Genomic DNA, 20,089 nt, shown 5'->3' on the forward strand with positions numbered 1-20,089 from the left:
TATAATAATTAAGCGGTCAACATGTTTCAGCACATACGGACAACAATTCGCCCAGTGCCTCCGTCAGGACCCACAAAAACAGAACAAAATTATTTTGCTACTGCATAATGGGAAGTTACAAAAGTGTAAAAAAATGTTTTATATATACAAGTACACCATGAAACGGTTGGAAACTATACAACCGGGTCACCTGATTTGTAGTGTGTACAATCCTTCCTCAAAGATACTCGGATACCTTGAGATATCTCGAGTTTATAAGGAGACTACCTCACCCCACCTGGCAACAGCTCAGGGGAAACGAGGCACCGCTCTGTCCGTCGGTACCTCAAGACGGTCATCTGAGCTGTCGGGGCAAAATATAGAGGACCAAAATATTGAGAAGGTAAGTATACATTTACTTTACTTAATTCCATATAAATGCCACAATCACTCAGTCCAATGGCAAACAGATCATTATCAGGGTAAACAAATCACCACATTCTAATATCCCCACTCTCCCACACTGTCACCACAGAGTCTGTCACTGCATGATAAGAAACCACCTCAAACTAGAATATATCTCATTGTCAAACATGATGGCCTAGCAGGGACCACTCTATAGCCCCTTTCTGTGGCTAACAAGTTGAACAGATAGAAAGCTTGACATGACATTGGATTTAGATCTCACTCTTGAGCTAGACATCAATAAAGTATTTTAAATTGCTTCTCCCATCTCCACACTAAGCCAGACTGTGACATGCCTAAAGTATGCAAATGAATACTGAGGCCTTTGACCTTTAAAGACAAAAATGTAGCAGCCAGAATGTACTCCACATTTGACCTGGGGACGGTGTTTCCCCTGTCTGACGAACCTTACACTAGACAGTTGTCCAAAGTGATTTTCAAGACCCTCAGAATCAAGCATAGAGCACACCAGAACTAAGACGAAAACTCTTTCATGAAAAGTTGTCAGCATACTAGCCCATTCAGCAACTACGATAAAGTGATACCTACCGAAACACCAGGCCTTTCTGAAAGAAACACGCATAGGCAATGCCAGTCAGTCTCGCTTACCTTTACATGCAAGTGAGACCGATTGCCATTACCAATGCTTGTTTAAAGTAGTCATCAATGTCTGCATGGATCGATGTTGTTGTAGTCTTCAATGTCTGTCAAGATCGAGGTTGTTAAATCTTCCGCAATTCTGCAGCAGTTTTTCTAGCAACCACTATGATGCATTGAGAGGCAGCAAACTCGTTTAAATGAGGATCTGTTTGTACAAGTGATGAATTTATTGAAGGCGGAAACAAAAAGCTCCTGCAGGTGGGTAAAGCACAGAAAGAGAGGGAAGAAACAAACAGGAACAAGGCAAGGACCAAAGCCATCTTATCTTGAACAAGGATTGGATCTGTGGAGTGTGGTGTACAATGCAGTCTCCCTGACGGACAGCTGTAGCTGTCTGTAGCAAGACTGCAAAAAATAAACCTGAGAAACACGATTCCCAATTATGGAAGAGAACATTGCTCATTTTTACTCCATTTCTATCTATGCTCCGTGCAGGAACCCCTAGTCTCCAGAAAGACCTTTTAAATGGCACTATGAGGTGATCACACCTATAATAGTTAGTGACACCTAACCACACTTGCACAGCTACGTACAGGTACCAAAAGAACACGTTCACCTCCTAAACTCAATAACATCAATATGAGGCTGAGATGCATGGAACATAAACAGTGAGGCAATGGACTGGGAAGTCACTGGACTACGAAAACTCCGGCTATGGAGATGTTGTTTTACTTGGGTCTCACAGTGCCACATGACTCAAGCTGCATCTTGCTCAAGAAGCCCTACAAGGCTAAAACCGGTCTAGGGTAGGTTTTGTTACCCTCTAGAGAGTACGCTGCCTGGTGGTTCAGCTGGACTGTTCCTATTCGAGCAGGCCCAAGTCTGATTCCCTATGGCCAGTTCTTGTCTGGAGTGGAAGCGTGGACAACAAAACGATGGACTGGAATACTGCTCCAAACAATTGCCAATGGCTGAGACATTTGTAAGCATTCAGCCCATTAACTTAGTGTTCCAGGGAAATGCGTGGCCACCAAACCTGAAGACATTGAAACAGAGAGTAACCAAAAGCTGGGGCTTAGAGGAAATGGAGTGCAGGAACTTGGAGGTACAAGAACTATCAGGTGCATGGTCAGGAAGGCATGGGGTTTAGCGTCAGTGAGGGTGAAGATCCTGTTTTGGGAGTCCTGGAGTCATAGACAGACACTAGTAGGGTGACGTGGGGATTAGAGAGCAAGAAGATTAGACATCAAAGAGACATGGGAACATGGAGAATCATCAGCAGCAAGGGAACACGAGAAAAGGAAAGCATGGAGAAAGGAGCAGAAGGAAATGGCAATTTATAAATATTGGTAAGGCATGAAAATTGTGCCTATGACTATCAGAGAAAGGGAAAAGTTTATGATGCACACGGATTGTGGCTCAAATTGAGCTTAATACCTTCTCACCAAACTTCCCCGCTGCTTGTTGTATGCCTACGTTGTGCGGTGACTTGGGTATTATGGGGACAGTTTGTGGAGTGCTCCACTACAGTGGTGGACCGAGAGCTAAAAGCAGATCTGGAAAATGCGTTCATACCAGCCCCATAATATACCAAGTGAGTATACAGAGTGAGATCAACTTTCTCTGGCAGGATAGGTGTGGTAATTTGGAGTGAGGATGAACAAGAGCAGTGAGACTCCAGGACAAGAAGGCCCAGATAAAGGGAAAGTCTTGCAGAAGATCAGGAAAGAAGCAGAGACAGAGCGAAAAGGGCTTAGGGAAGTCCGTGGAACACGAGAACACGAGAGACAAGTACAGGTAGACTTGAAGAAATTGGGATATGGAAACATTGGAATAGAGATACACCAGCATACATAGGCTGCGAAACGAAACAATTCTCACACAAGAAATCAGCTAGTCAAAAACACTGTACAACAAGGACTCTGACATATTTCTGGTTCACATGGGTGAGAGATGGAGGACTGTAAAGTCCGAACCTACAACACAATGAACAATCAGTCCCTAACAACACAGTTCAGACTCACAGCTGGAAAACACCACGGTCCTTCCAAATGGAGCATCACCAGAGGGAAAATGCACACCGCACAGCCCACATCTTGTGAACTTCAGGAGAGGACCACAAATACCTGAATGAAACTCACTATCCACACTTACTCTGGAAAGGCAGACAGTCACATTGTATTTCTGGCTTCCTCCAGGGCTTCCAGGCTACTCCATTTTCATTACAAGTTTGTGTGACTCACAATAGAGGTATATATTTGATATAAACACTGTGCGTAAGCCTCATAGAGCTGTCCGAGACCCATCTTTATGAGAGCCGCAATGATCTAACTTTTTTTAACTGAATGTCAGGTATGGGCATAGGCAGTTCTAGGTCTCTCCGGGCACCAGAGAAGTTTGTTTATACCACATAAAATGCATCTATCAAGTTACACAAAACTTTAAGCTCCTCCCCGCATTGGTCCATCACCACACTTACCCCAAAGAGATGCCCCAAAGTGACCGAAAATCCGATGGCGAGGGCGACAGAGCCGAGCCGTCCATTTCGGCGCTCATCGTAGGTGGCGAAGATGCACAGAACAAACTGCAGGGTGAGGAAGATCTCCACTGTGGTGGCCTGGCCCACGCTTACTCCGGGGTGTAGCTACAAAAAGGAGGAGGAGAAGGTTATAGGTGCAAAATTCAAATTAGGCAATGAGACTTTACAGGCTGTTAGGCAGCGTTGCTCTCACTCTACGGGATGTAACACTGGCCCATAGCCCCTATAGCACAGGGCGGGGGCCTAACGTTCAAGGGGCACCCAACCCATCAGGGAGTCCACATTGAGCCCAAAACATATGTATATCCATGAGATATGGGAGACTCAGGGTCCCCTCATCACATTCTGCAAGAAGCCCCATTATTTTGTGTTACACCCCTGGCTCACCTGAAACATGATTACGTGTCCTTCAATCCAAGGGCTCCTTTTCCTAGCTGATAACCAGGGTGAACAACACCTGGTATGAACACCTATTGGTGTAGCTACACGAGGGAGCGGAACATGTTAAACAAATTCAACAAGGCTTGAACTTCAAGGGCCAGAATTCTAAGCAAGATGTAACACAACTGTGACCCTCATTTTTTGAATTATTTTTACACTGCTGGTACAGGATGATCCCATTCATCAACAATCCCAAGCCACAGTGTATTTGCCATTCTAAGAAAGACCCCACAAGGTAGGTGGCAGAGAAGAAAATAGAGAAATGATTAAAAGCAAAGGAAGGAGTGTGGGAAGGGAAGGAGAGCAGAGGAGGAAGAGGAGGACAGGGAATTGGAAGAGATGGGAGGATAGACTAAGTGACAGGCATGATAAAAAAGAGTGTGCATACGTTATACAACCAAGCACACATCATGCTGCACACGTACACATGGTAGAACAATACATCTACAGCAGTGTAATTGTTTTAATGTTTTATTTAATTTGAATGATTGGACATGTTTCCATTAATATGGCAGTTAAATTGTAATATCCAACCCACAAACCAACACTTCTACTTAAATCTATCATAAACACTTTAAAAACTAGTCACATTCCTATCAAAAACATGGACATATTTATTTATGAAACATTTACTTTGAAAAAATAATTAATAGGGCATTATAGTTTCTCATTTTAACTATCAAATCCATTGCTTGAGGCAGGTTGGCCTGTTCTGAAACTGGGCCTTTTCTTGGCACGCCAATACCTCTGGGAGAGCTGTTATGTTTGGGAGAAGAGATGCGCCCTAATGTTGAAGTTATTGACTGTGGAGCTGCCTGTGTTCTACTCCTAGCTCTGACCGACTTTATTGTTCGACCATGCACACACCACTTTATCTCCCTGTGCCTCAGTCCCATCTCCTCCTGTCAAAACCAAGCGCACCTAGAGGAAGGATACTCCCAGTATTAGGAGCTAATCAATGCAGGCCCTGGGCACCAGACACCCGGTGTCACAGCTGTTGTTGTCACATTTGTTCTGTAGTCAAATCCGGCCCTTCGTCAGCTAGTTCGCCCCGTATTAGGCACGCCCCGCCTCACAATAAGCCTGTCTGAGCAGCTTGCTGTTCATTAATTCTTCTTTTATTCATATACATACAAAGAGCTGGCCCACCTACGCACATCCGCCCGCACGCACCGGAAACCAATCTCCAACCGTTGTACAACGTCATTGGTCTGGAGATTCGATTCTAGAACTGGAACCCAACACGTCGTCACGAGACCACGAGCCAAACAGTTGTGCCTCGTGCTAAGTGTGCCACGCGCCACGTGTGCCTCGCGCTAATTGTGCGTCGCGCTACTTTGCTTCAGCTGCAAACAAGCAGGCGTCTCCTGACAAAGCAGCCCGTTTTATGCCAAGAGTCCCTCCCGGTCTGTCTGGTGCCCCATGAAAGGTGGAAATTGCATTTTTTTATGTGTTCCGTTTTCATGCTCCTAGGGTTTTCGTACTTGTTTGCACTGTTGTTACTGAAGAAACCCCTGCACGTTGGCATGTCCTTTGTGCAAGAGTGAGCGAGGCTCGAGTATTTCAGGTTCCTTATGTAATACTTTCTCTAGTACGTTCCTGACGGATTTTAACGGTGCTTTTATAATTTTCTGTGAAACACAGTTTGTTTTTGTCATAGAAATAATTAACGACATTTCGATAGAGAGGGCTGTGCTGGCTAAAGCCGATGCCGGATGCAGTGTCCTATCACTGTCTGATATGGCGGTCGAGGAGTGACGGCATTTTCTGAGAACAGGTTCCTGGAGTGATGTCAGCGTCATATGTCTCCCCTGAGTCTGATATATGGTTTTTGGTGTGGTTACAGTCTAACTACAGGTTCCTGGAGTGATATCAAAGTCCTATGTCTCCCCCTGAGTCTGATATATGGTTTTTGGTGTGGTTACAGTCTAACTACAGGTTCCTGGAGTGATGTCAAATTCCTATGTCTCCCCCTGAGTCTGATATATGGTTTTTGGTGTGGTTACAGTCTAACTACAGGTTCCTGGAGTGATATCAAAGTCCTATGTCTCCCCCTGAGTCTGATATATGGTTTTTGGTGTGGTTACAGTCTAACTACAGGTTCCTGGAGTGATGTCAAATTCCTATGTCTGCTCTGAGTCTGATATATGATTTTTAGTGTGCTGTTACAGTCTAACTGAAGGTTCCTGGGGTGATGCCAGAGACTAATATCTGGCTTGTGTCTGATATCTGGCTTCTTGGATGATATCAGAGTCTTTTATATGGTTTGCTTAGTTACTTTGCTGTCTAACTGCAGGTCCTGGGGGTTATGTCATAGTTTGATATCTGGTTTCTAGAGTAACTTTGCACTCTAGTTACATGTTCTCTGAGTGATGTCAAAGTATGATATGTGGTTTCTGGAGTGACGTTCCAGTCTAACTACAGAATCCTGAAATCTGATTTCCGTTTACTGTCTGGCATCTGGAGTGATGTTACAGTCTAACTACAGGTTCCTGGAATGATGTCAGAGTCTGATGTCTGGTTCCTGGGATGACGCCAGTGGCTGATATCTGGCTTGATTCTGATATCTATTTTTCTCGAGTGATGTCAGAGTCTGATATCTGGTTTCTTTAGTTACGTTGCAGTCTAACTGCAGGTTCTGTGGTGATGTCAAGAGTCTGATATATGCTTTCTGGAGTGATGTTCGAGTCCAACTACAGACTCCTAGAATATGGTTGGTTTAATGTCTGGTTTCTGAAGTGATTCTACAGTCTAGCCACAGGTTCCTGGAGTGATGTCAAAGTCTGATATCTGGTTTCTGAAATGATGTCAGAATTGGATATCTGCTTTATGGAGTGACTCCAGAATCTGATATCTGGCTTGAATCTGATCTCTGTTTTTCTTGAGTGATTTCAGAGTCTGATATCTGGGTCAGAGTCTGATATCTGGTATCTGGAGTGATGTCAAAGTCTGATATCTGGGTGATGTCAAAGTCTGATATCTGGTTCCTGGGGCGACTCCAGAGGCTGATATCTGGACTGAGCCTGATCTCTATTTTTCTGGAGTGATGTCAGAGTCTGATATCTGGGTCAGAGTCTGATATCTGAAGTGATGTCAATGTCTGATATCTGGTTCCTGGGGCCACTCCAGAGGCTGATATCTGGATTGAGTCTGAGATCTATTTTTCTGGAGTGATGTCAGAGTCTAATATACGGTTTCTTTAGTAATTTTACAGTCTAACTGCAGGTTCTGGGGATAATGTCATAGTTTGATATCTGCTTTCTGAAGTAACATCACAGCCTACTTAGAAGTTCTCTGAGTGATGTCAAACTATGATATGTGGTTTCTGGAGTGATGTTACAATCTAGCTTCCGGTTCCTGGACTGACATCAACGTCTGATATCTGGTTTCTAGAGTGCTGTCAGAGACTGACATCTGGTTTCCATTGTGATGTTACAGTCTGACAACAGATGTTATGAGGTGTTAGGGGCTTAGAATGAATTTGCTATATGACCTCAATTGCCTGTTTGCTTGGCTATGTGTCACAGTCTTATGTCTCATTCCTGGAATTAACTACTTGACTTTGACCAAATGACGTCAAGGTCTGCGGATGTCTTTCCACAGTGATGCCTAGTAATGTCATATTATGATAACAGGTTTTTGCAGTGATGTCATAGTTAAATGTAAAGTCTGGGAGTGATATAATAGTCAATATCAGTTTCCGTGAGTGATATCCCGATCTGGTATCACTTTCATGGAGTGATGCTATTGACTGGTGCCAGCTTCCAGCAGTGATATCACAGTCTGATACAAGGTTACTAGAGTGATGTCAGAGTTGAATACCAGCTTCCTGAAGTGCTTTCATTGTCTGACACCAAATTCTTGGAGTTATATCTCAGTCTGATAACAGCTTCCTCGAGTAATGTCACAGCCTGATACCAGGTGCCTGGAGTGATGTCAATGTCTGAAACCAGTTTCCCAGAGTCATTTCATGGTGTTACATTTTCGCTGACTGAAGTTACAGTCTGAGAGGAGGCGCCTGGAGTGAAGTCACAGTCCAGCAGACCAGTACCATGTTCCAGGGTTGATGTAAGATATGTTCCCTATATTCCTAGACTGATGTTAATGTTAATTGCAGTTCAGTTCAAGACTAGCAGACATGTCACAGCCTGGCATCTGGATCCTAGAATGACCTCTGAGCCAAGCAGAGATCCTCGTAAAGAGGAAGACTCAGTTTACTGAAATTCTAATTTCTGTGCTTTCTAGTATAGACGTGGGCCTTTCTTTAGCAGGAGCAGCAGCTGTAGTACAAGATATGTGCTGGAAAGAGCTGACCCAGCTACATCACAACCAAAAGAGACAAACTCCGGCTCTGTTCCCCGTATCGGTCACCTCAATATCCTCGATGCACCAAGTCAGTGCATTTGCACTAAGAAACCACGAAACCGGGGTTCTCTACTGAGTCGCTCTAGCGCTAACGCTGAATAGCTCCCCTAGTGTAGACTATCATAGGTAAAAGAAAAGCTTTTGTTTGGTTGAATATGTTTGCAACATTTAAAAGGATGTATATAAAAGTAAAATGTGTGTATTCTCAGAACTGATGGCTGATGTTTGCAGAAAAAAAAATTTCAGGCCGATATTGAAATGGTAATTAATGCTGCAATGGGGAGTTTTATTACTGGTGTTCTTTCTTAGGTGCCGTGGGCAATGCATTGTGTATATGACTTCACTGTAATATGATCCAGAAGCATTCAACATTAAAATTGATAAATGTTTTTTTGATATTGTTGCTGGTGACTTTCCCTGAGGGACTGAGGAGATCACTGGTAGTAACTGTACATGCTGTGTCCACTAATGAAATCTTGTCTGTAGTGGATAATTGATGAAAAAAATAAGTGCCGGGGCTCTCGTCAGGAGGCGGCTTGCACCAGCTCATTTCTCCTATTAGCGCCGCCTATAACAGAACCAACTACTAACCATGAAATCCTACAAGTGGGGAGAGGATGTGGTGTAACGGCCAGAGCTGCCGACTTTGGAGCTGGGAAATCAGGTTCGAGTCTTGGCGTAGACTCAACATCCTATTATTCTGGGCAAATCACTTAATCTCCCAATGCCTACCAAAAATGAATAAGTCCTTAACTGGTGCACATGAAAAGCGCTCCAATACCTTTGTGTTGAGTACGCAATATAAGTGCCGGTGTTGGCAATTTATTGCCAAGCACCATAAACCACGGGCTCAAATTGAGCTCTGCTTGTCTAAGGTGATCACCTTTGTAACACTGATAATCTGGGTTAGTAGGTCACAGTGATATTTATTGATCATAAGTACCTCTTAGTATAGAAAAGGTTACAGAGACCTGCCCCAGACCATAGGATTGCTTCGTTTGAGATCATCCGTGCAATTTACCTGCGTGTAGTACATTTGATTTGAGGCCTTCTTAGACCACTATAGAGAGAGAATAAACTTCTAGTGCTTAGCATTCGAAGCACAATGCTTTCTCCACTCACGTGACCATGTGAAGAATATTTTGGCAATTCTGCATGCTTATAGTGTTGCAAGGTGATCTGAAGAAGCTGCACAGAGACATATTACTGGAAACATATTAGCGCTTTGGCCAGTGTACAATTAGTAATCTCCCTGGTGTCCAGTGCTTAATTTGAGCAGGTGATTTCAGGTGCTCAGCACCTGCACTTCTTTCACAGTACCGGGGCTACAATTTCTGACCCTGCAGGTGGTGGTCTCAATAATAATTGTTCAATTCAAAATAAAAAGAATAACATACATTGCATGGTGGCTGGCTGGTAAATGTGGCATGTCCAGGCAGGCATGATTGTGTATCACCACATTAGTGATGATGTCATCACGCAGATCACAAATCCAAGAAGTCATCGACAAACTATGGCTTGCATTTTATTCCCCTAGTTTGCTGCAGCCTGCCACTGCCTGAGCCTATGCCTTCCATTGGATAATTGTAGCTGGGAGCTGGCTCATGACGGGGTTGAGGCAAGGAAGCTGCAAGAGCGCATTTGGAACTTGGGCGTGAGGGCTCTTGAGGAAGAATAAATTAAAGTAAGTGTGGACTTTCCACTTGCTGCGTAGCCAGAGTAGCATATCCGGCAGCCCAGCATTGCTGCTATCCTCAATGTGCTCGATGCAGCTGTGGCCCAACACAACTTTTGTGCGCCATGGCGTCACCAGTAGAATCTGTGCGCTGCACCCCAGCATGGTAATTGCTGAGCGTGAGTGAGTCCAGTAGGCACCACAGCCATACTTACCGGCATTGGCAGCATTACTGCTGCGGACAATGCCTGTGCTGTAGCAGGCAGGTTCACAGCAAGCTAAGCAGTGGATGCCGATGCCGTCGTTATCCCTGGACCTACTAATTACAGGCAGCACTAGCAGTGACATGACCTGCTGTGCTCAAGCAGACACCTGATCCGCAATAAACCCAGTCATAACACTGATTAATATATGCAAAAAAGCATTTTCATTTGGTGTACATTTTGTTTTTGCACTCGGTGTAGGTAAGAAAGTAAAACACGTCATCTTCCACTTCTTTGGGAATGACAACAGGAAAACGCAGAGTTCAAAATAGCAGGGACATGTACAGGCTGACGACAGGGGTCACAGGCAGCAGCAGTGTTAGAGATGAGAGACAGCAAGAGTAAAGAGGAGAAGAAACAACAAGAGAGGAGAGAGATAAAATGGAGCAAAGTAGAAGAAAAGGAGGAGAGCAAATCAGATACAAAGAGAAAGCAGCTACGATGTGAAGAAGAGAGCATTAAGAAGAGAGAAGATAGAATGAAAGGATGTGGAGGACAGGACAGAGGAAAAAAAGCAGGCAAATGATTAAATGGAGACACAGCTAATCACTGCTAGAGAGTGATAGTAAAGAGCCAAGATCGAGGGTAGAGAGAAGAGCATGGATAAAAGTGAAGAGAAAAAAGGGCAGGGCTAAAATGAATAGAGGGCAAATCAGAAATACAGGGTGTGACAAAGGTGGTAGAAAATAATTAGAGAGGTGAGAGGATAGACTCTTAGAGCAAAGACTTAGGGGACAGACATCAGATCAAGGTTAGAAGATAGAGACTGAGGCAGTGAGAGTGTTGAAAGTGGGGCTCACCGGAGGAAGACGTGAGCGGTGGCCTCCTTGGCAAAATTTTCAGCACCTGCACTTCTTTTTTTACAAATTAAGCACTGCTGGTGTCTAAAGGAGTGCTTTCAAAACAAGGGTTTTTGTAGTTGTGTAGTTTATTACCTTGTTTGATCAGAGGTGTAGGTGTTATGGGAAGACTAAACAAACACTAATTTTGTAAACAGTATATTGCTTTCCATAGGAAGCCATTATTCAAGGATCATATTTCTGGCACCTGGTCTTAACTAAGATGACGTCAGAATACCCGCAGCGACAGTCCGCCGCTCCCCATTGGAATTTAGTGCTGCCCCATTACCCTCTTCTCACCCCTCACTTTACTTGTCCAGGAGGATAACTTGGGGAAGTAGCTGGAGAAGGGATGCAGTGGGTCTGCTATGCTTAATTTGTGCCGCTGGTTGCATGTGTTGGACAACAACACTCATTTTCGTAGACCAGGGATTCTTTTTTAATATCACACTTTGGCCCCGAGCATGAGAGAGGAAGGCAGAAAGGAGAGAAGTAACAATATAACTTGAAACTTTCCTTGGAGGCCACCCTTAAATCAATTGGCCAAGAATACAGTGAGTTTTAGTTAGTTAGTTTTAGTTTAGTTATTTTGATCCTTTTCAACTCTGGCCTGATTCACCTATTTCTCTTATCACCTAAATCAGGCATATTTGTTTTCATTATGTATTATCTATTTTCATTATTTATTTATTTTTAGAGTTTTAAATAGCGCTGGCTAGACCCGGAGGTATCAGAGTGCTTTACATAAGGTTCCACAGAAATTACAAAATTACATCAGTTACACGTTGTTTTTTATACCATCCAAGCCATGTTATTATCTAAACATGCTGATAAAAATGTCCAGTAGGCACCCCCAGGTGGAAGCTATGTGGAGTTATATGGGCAGCTGCCAATATCTAGGTCCATTTCCGCAACTGTTTCGTGGTAACATCAAAAAGATTAGAGAAGGCTTGTATTGTCTCGCTTTTTCTTAGAATCCTGAGGTGGAAAAATCCAAGCTATTGCCAAACACTCATCTACAACTTTATGTTATGTATGCCCCCCAACCTCTCTTCCCTGGTGCAACTGATCCTATGATAGAGGGGTACAGGAGTTCTGGGGTAGCCAGGCGCAACATGACCACACCTCCTTCAACTTCCTTCCCATTGTACTGGTAACCACGACTGCCCCCCAAATACACAAAATATACCTGGCGTCCAGCCACCCTTCCATGACATCCTCCATAACAAATTACAACCTCACCATCTGTCCTAATATTAAAAAAGAAAACAAACAGGCAATACCTGGTGCTCTGTCACCTCCCTCGGCACTCTCTGAAACCCCTGCTTCCTCTTGACCTAATATTTTAAACATGTACTCCCACAATGAAGCTGGGTATGTGGAGTCTCGAAAGAGGCCAGGTACGGCCAGCACGACAGTGGACCGCCAATCACCAACTCACAACCTTCTGGGACGAGAGTGGTATACCAGTTGTCCCTTGATAGTGGATAACCGAATTTCAAAACCTGTACTGATAATGGCTTCTTATTGAAGCTTTGCATAACACCTCCATTGCTTATGCTTATCTAAAATAAAAATTACAATTCCATGGAGGAGCCAAACCTCAACAGACTTGGACATCTACACTTCTCAAGCACAGATCGCAGTGCAGCCTGGTTCCTACTTATTCAGTGCTGCATGCGCGACTGGCGTGCCCTTGATACCTACTCACAACATAGCCTGTCCTAAGTTGATCATCTCTAAACAACCTGCGTCAAACATGTCTGTTGAACTCAGCTCCGGCGGTGTTTACCTTGTAGTGTGCCTGCCACAGTCCCTTATGATATCCACATGGCTGACCAGCGACTACTACATTTGATATGTTCACGATTAGACCATATTTACATGTTGTGCAGGAAAGGGGCAATATTTATATATTACATGCGGTGAACACCTACTATTCTGAGTTTTTCAGGTTGGAATGATGCATAACATGCAAAAATTGTATTTACTGCTCCGATTGCCAGATGTTTTGCATTTTTTCTGTCCACTTATTTCCCCCGATAAATTTAGCCAGGTTTTTCCTGACAAAATCTAGCAGAAGGAAGTTGCTGGAATGCGATTCTCACTGCTGAACTTGGAATTTTGATCCATATAATAATCCCCATCATCCCACATACTGGACGTTCACTCAGTACTTGTAATTGAGGCATTAGAATCGTGCACAGCTGCATCCGAAACACTACATCAGTTGGCCTACCATAAACAGTGCTGTATAAACAGCGTCCCTAGGCAATGACTATTGAAGCACGCAGATTATGAGACTTAGATGTTAGATGATACAGCAGTAAACAATAATTGGCAAAGCTAATAGGTCTGGTGTAGGCTGCCAGCCCTTTGGCTTTGTTTATGCTTGCCTTCGCGTTTTCTTTAAGCTTTGCTGTTGGGAGAGCTGCTGCGCCCTCATCTTATTAAAAAAAAAACTGTGTCTAAAAGCAAAACAATTTTTTCCACAAGACCACATTGCTATAATCCTTGAAACTGAAGGGAACTACTTTGGGTTTTGGTGTGCTTCTTGTGAAAGAGCAGAATACCGTCCTTCACTCATAGTGAAGGGAGCCAATGGCTGTTGTGGGCTGACCCATTGCCCCATGTTGCATGCAGTAGTGTGCGGAAGAAAATTGTGAATGACACAACAGACAAATACAAGAAGAGGGCTGTCGGAAAGCCCCTATACATTATATGAATAATTATAATTTTAGTAAAATCAAATGATCATGGCTAATGCCAGACCTAAACATTCTAAATAATTAAAAACATCTTTATTAGCAATCTCACTCAATTGTACCAAATTCTGGGCTTATTTGTGCCATTACTTGGACAAATTGTAGGATCTAATAATAGATACATTTTGTTTTTGTTAATTATCTATCTCTACTCATTTTCTGTCCAAAATTATGGCAGACAAGTCAATGCATCTACAGAAGGTGGTGTTATGGCAAATATGACTTAAGTCTAGAGTTCTGTGTATTTCCTGGAGAAAACTATACATATTTTACCCTTTTTTTGCAAGCATTCAATCAATTGCTAATCTATACCAAAATGATGGGTTTGCGCAAAAGCATTATAATGTTCAAAATCATGCAGATGTGCCTTACATTATACTCCCAGTAGGTCTATGCAGTTTTAAATTGATAGGTCCCAATTCGGAGCACACCGTTAAATCGGGTGGTAACACCTGATGATTGATAGAATTTTTCAGCTGGATTTTACTCACTTATTTTTTTGCATCGAGTAATGGGGTTTTACTGCATCTCAGATTGCTAAAATTGCTTTATTTATTATTATTGAGATTTGTTAGGTGCAACGTACACACAAAACAAGGGTCCTTGGTGCTAGAGAACCTACATTTTATTGCACAGGAGCCACAGTAAAATAGGGCATATAATTGATTATAGAATCCCTACTGGTAACTAGGGAAAAGCCACGTTTTCAGCAATTTACAAAAATTCAAAAGACTTGTTTCAGATCACAGCTGCAATTGCAGAGAAATCAAATATTTAGCACCCATTAAAGAAAATACCAAATGTCTTGCGGCCAAAATGAGGAACTTTTAACAGTTTATGGTAAGCTGATCTCAGTGAGCGACTTTGGAATACAGTGCGTCAAGGAGAAACCTAAGGCATATATACTACTTTATGAACCAATCACATGGATTTGAATAAAATGTGTTGCTTCACTGGTAGCCACTGAACTTGTCATAAAGCAGCAGAGATATGATTTTGAGCTTTAAGGCCCAGCACAATTCTAACAGAGTAATTCTGGATCAGTTGCAATCTTCGTATCTGATAAGCAGGAAGTTGAAGATATATTGAGGTGCAATAGTCTAGTCGATTTTACAAGGATCTTTACCGCTAGAGTTTGAGCAAGCCAAAATTGATAGACTCTAAATGAGTGCCTTATTATTCTTAAAATGTTGTGATCATCCGGTTGCCAGTGCTCCAAATTTGGGACATGTGAGGCAATGAGAAAAACTTTGATTTTCCCAAGAGGAAAAAATCTGGTCAAGTGGAACAGGTGGAACTAAAAACGAAGATCAAGATTTACTATTTGCTTGTGCCGGTGCTTGCGTGACTCAAAGCTGTGCTATGAGATGCCAAGCTGCGCAAATTGCACAGTAAATTAACTGTCCCACTCAAACTTTTTTTAAGGAAAGAAAAGTTGACAGTGGACGTATCTAAAAGCTACTTTGTGTTGTGTAGCGCCAAGCCTCTGTTATGTATGCAAAGAAATGTGTTCTGGAGGTTGCCCTTGAGTACAACTCTCATGCAAGCCACCACTCACTCACCTTTGCCTCATGGTGCAATGCTAAGTATTATGCAAAAGCTACTCTTTTTAGTAAACAGTGCTAATGACATTATTGGCATTCTTCTCTTCGTAAACACAACACTAAGTATTGTTTTACCCTTCGCGCAATGCAGCGCTTCAGATTTTCTGGGCCAAAGTCTCCACTTTCCGTAGGCAACTGCTTAATCAGTAGGCCTTCTCAAAACTGTTTGCATCTCTAAATTTCCTCTAGTTGAAACGACAGTAGCGCAGGCGCCAGTAGTTTCATATTTACCGTGTTGAGAGCCAAGTTGCCCCGGATGGCGGTAGGGGTGACACCATACAGCACGGCGGCGCCTGCCACGCCTCCGAGAAGCTGGGCAGCGATGTAGAAGAAGGCCCGAAAGAGTGACATCTGGGAGCCGATGAGGAAGGCAATGGTGACAGCGGGGTTGACATGGGCTCCGCTTATGTGGCCCACGGCCTGTACCAAGGTGGCTAAGGCTAGGCCAAAGGCCAACGCCACATTGAGCACATTGACTGGCCCGGCAACCCACTTGAGTGATGCCCCCAGGCCGAAGAAGACATAGAACATGGTTCCAAAGAACTCCGCAAACACCGCCCGCCAAAAGGAGGACGAGCGAAACTCCCACATTTTGGGATGCCTTTAAGACAACTAAGGGAGTAGAATGTGTGTTGCAAAAAAGAAGGATAAACGAAAGGGGGGCAAAAAAAGGAAACTAGAGACAAAGGGGGGGTACCCTGCAGCAAAACAGACGTGGAGAAAGAAAGCGACAGTCTTCTTCGACGTGTTCCCCCCCAACTTGTATTTAGAGTGTCGGCGAGCATTTATAACAGGCCGGGGATGTGACACGTGCCTCTCTGGGGGTGGGACGGTGGCTACAATAGCATTTGAGTTTAACCCACTCACTACCAGGGAGGCAGGCGTGCATGATTCAGTTACCCACCTCTGACTATAAAGCAGTGTGTCAGTTGTGATCAGGCCTCGGGCCGTCCAACTGTAAAGCCTTTGAAGGCACCACGCGCGCCTCGCTAAAGACACACGGGTAGAGCCTGTTAGTTCTCGCGAGCGGACAGCGGAGTCCCAATCCAAGCCACTGAAGCATGTGGGGTACATTAGTTGCAAACGAATTCCAGGCTGCCAGTCGACGCTGGACTTTTGCAGACTTGGGCCCATGAGAAAAGTTCTGTTTGGTGAAGATATGTGAAGAACAGAACTCTACTTTTTGTAGAAAAATGTGCGATATGGTTCTATTTTCTGCAGATGAATCCTTCTTGTGCAGCTGCATATTATTCTTGGTAGAATCACCATTATTTCCCTAAAAATAATTCACAGAATACTTTGAAAAGATGCGCAGTATGCGTTAAAGAACTCTGACCTCTCAAAAAATTGAGTGTTGAATTATTTAAAAGACTTGTACAGAAAGAAGCACAGAATTGTTTCAGGAAGTACAGACTTCCTTATAAAGGCACATATTTTGATATAAAGAGCGCTGAATTCCGTGAATAGTTTCACAGGTTTTTTTTTTTAATGAAAGGGGCACCGAAACCTTTTAAAAAACGCTTAGAATATTATTTAACTTTATAGAGTAAACTTTAGAAATATATGTAGAGCATTATTGCCACTTCCCTGCCTTAAATATATGCCAACATATTCATATATAAGCGCTACCAAAAACCGCTCAGTTTCCAGAGAAGTGCTGATGTGACGTGCTATGGATACACAAAGTGCCACTTTCAAGATAGGTGGGTCTGACTCCCGCACCCAGACTCTTCTCAACAAAGCAACTCTCAGTACAATACCAGTTTGTACCGTTTGGCACCTATACATGTAATGTAATGAAAAATAATTGCTTTCATGTTAGGGCCCCATTACTACATCAGGTGGCGTCAGGGATCGGGTCCGGTGGCGTAATGCTTCATTTCAAGGCCTAGTGCCTTTCAAATGTACCCAGATGACCACAACAGAATCCATAACAACTTTGTATGTTTTTTTAATAGCACTTGAAAAAAAAAAATTCAGACTTCTTATTGGTTAAAATTGTTAAACTCATTGGAATTACATCCTTCCTGTGAATTACGGAATGCCGTTAATGAATGTGATCCAATTTCTGTGCATATGGGTTTCAAGATCACTGCTGCCCTGCATAGCAATCGCTGAATGTGTAATTTATCAAAGATATTTCATAACCGTGTAACCGAGATGGCAACTTCACAGCCTCAAAATATCCGAGAAGCTGTATTGTTCATTTATGGCCATAGAACTGTCTCCAAGCCTGGCCTCTTGGCTTCCTTTCAAGAACTGACCCACTTTTTGGTGCCTCTGATTATCTTCGTGGGAGAACTTCCCGGACCCTTTCTACTAATGAAGATAGACACAGGTTACCTGCAACGCGTGTTCTGCAAATTCTCTGCTTCTTTGGTTGCTGGAGTTGACAGAGTAGTTTTAAGATGCCCTCTAGGTAAAGTTCAAGGCAAACGGGGCGTGAATATAATGTTCAGAGTTCAAAAAAATGTAAAAGCTATGCCAGTGGTTCTTAACCTGTGGTCCAGGGACCCCTAGAGGTTCGCTAAGGGGGTCCGCGGCTACGTAGAAAATTAACTAATATGAACAGATCATTAAGAGTTATATAAATAAGTAAGTACAATCTAAAACGAATTATTTTAAAACGTTCTGTCAATGTGAAGGAAATTTGAAACTGGGGGCTAAAAATTAAGTTGCCATCCTCCTAGCAAGTCGTGGGAGCAGTGCAAGTGAATCCAATTGAATATAATATGGGCAATGAATGGCCTCAATTGAATTTAGAACAGCTCCAACCTACTAATAAAATACAAATTTAGATTTTTTTGCTTTTCCTTTGTGGTTCACAATGATCAAAGTTGCTTAAACCTGGGTCCCCAAACTTCAATAATGATGACTTAGTAGAGGTCCCCGGATTCTAAAAATGTTTCAGTGGGGGCCCTTGGATTTCAGTAATGATTAAGTGGGGGTTTACAGGGGTCAAAAGGTTTCTGCTTTCTGATTTTCTGTGCTGTCACGTTGTATATGTAGGTGTTAGTATCTGGCCGGAGGTGCAGCTCGTTGATGCGGAGATGTGAAAGGCTGAAAGTGTTGGGAAAGAATGAGTCCCATGTCAACCCAGTCCTTTTGATTGGGAATAGGGGACATTCTGCCAGGAACTCTTCCAGTTACCTAAGAAACCCCTCTGCGGTGTGTGACGCTTTCCAAAGGAGGAGCTGAGAAAGAAGATATCGACTTATCAGCTTGGTCGCCTCTGCCTGAGCAGTTGCTGACACACCTGACACCCATGGCTAGAACTACAAGACAATGGATAATCCTGGTTGTGTAATGGACACATTCTAACTAGGTTCCAGAACAAAAACCTTATGTAGCAGCATGACACAAAAAACAAAGATCACTGTGGAGAAGGAGTAGAAGTCACTGGAAGCATGGGCCCAACTAGGAGATAAAGTGGTTCTGTCGGGTGGACCTGCAATTATTTCCAAACTACAATATATGTAATGCATCTAATTGTACTCTCAACACACACAAAAACAAAAACCCCAAAGACAACCATCAAATATTGCTCAATTTTTTTCCACCCGACAGAACCACTTTTTCTTGAAACATTTATATTACCCAGGTTCTGAGGGACACAGGGTTACCCCATTTGTTTGAACCAACTAGGAGATAGCCATCCTGAGGGCTGTGTGATCCTGACACTGGGTCCACACTACTAGGGATCTGGGGAACCACTTCCTGGTCTTTGTCTTTGGAGACACAACGACCCCGGCTTTTGTCTGTTTGTGGCGCCAGTGTCGGTGGTAGGCAGTCACTTCAGTTCTTCCTTGTCAACCTCTCTAGAATCTGAGGTGCCAACAGAACACGACAGATTGAGGACCAAAAGTAAAAGCAACATTGTCTGGAATAAAACCTTGTACCGACAGCAGCCTTGACTGCTGGCTGCACAAGAGTCCAGAGCATGGCGTCTATGTTGGGAATGGAGGTTTCTACTACCTAGTGTAGCTCAAGTGACTGTAAAATGTACAGCCCCTGCAGCACGCCGTACTGTACCTCAAAGTTAATCTTCGAGTCAAGACTAATTTACATTAGAGTGTTGTCCTCATTTGCCTTCATTTCCCAGATGTCTTCTAGAGATGTGTAGGCTCATATAAGATAACAGGTCTAAAAGGTCCAGTCAGAGAGTGATGCACTGCATTCAGGCTTTGTGAGATCACTGTAGCTTAGAAGGGATGGGGTTCTGTTGGTGTTCACTGAGGACAAGGTGATATTCACGAATCTGGGCTTTATTCGGTATTACAGGGAAATAATGGTCAGTGGTAGCTGAATTCAGGATCATACTCTGAGAATGGGTGCGCCTCCAGGATTATAGGAGCTTTTTGTGGATTGTGAAGGCAATCGTTCACTTGGAGCAGAACGATTTGTTACCTAAGGCTCATCAAAGTTTAGAATAGAAGACATTTTTGTAACTTGTATTGTATTTTAATTAACACAAATACATCAGAATTAATACCAATTAAAACAATAACCTTCTTCATTGGAGTAGAGTATCATATTTCAACCAGAGGCAATGCT

General features: G+C 43.2%; 1 protein-coding gene across 1 annotated transcript in view; it reads right to left on the bottom strand.

The window, feature by feature from the left end:
- MIP (major intrinsic protein of lens fiber) overlaps positions 1-16,277 on the bottom strand; it is a 30,114-nt gene extending 13,837 nt beyond the window's left edge. The window contains exons 1-2 of the mRNA XM_078689103.1: positions 15,767-16,277; positions 3,524-3,688 (exon numbers count right to left, since the gene is read on the bottom strand). Coding sequence (XP_078545229.1) covers positions 3,524-3,688; positions 15,767-16,126 — 525 coding nt within the window. The 5' untranslated portion in view covers positions 16,127-16,277. The remainder of the gene's footprint in view (positions 1-3,523; positions 3,689-15,766) is intronic.
- Between the last annotated feature and the right edge of the window lie 3,812 nt (positions 16,278-20,089).

This window comes from Lissotriton helveticus, chromosome 1_1 (assembly GCF_964261635.1).
Source record: "Lissotriton helveticus chromosome 1_1, aLisHel1.1, whole genome shotgun sequence".
NCBI classification, from domain to species: Eukaryota; Metazoa; Chordata; class Amphibia; order Caudata; family Salamandridae; genus Lissotriton; species Lissotriton helveticus.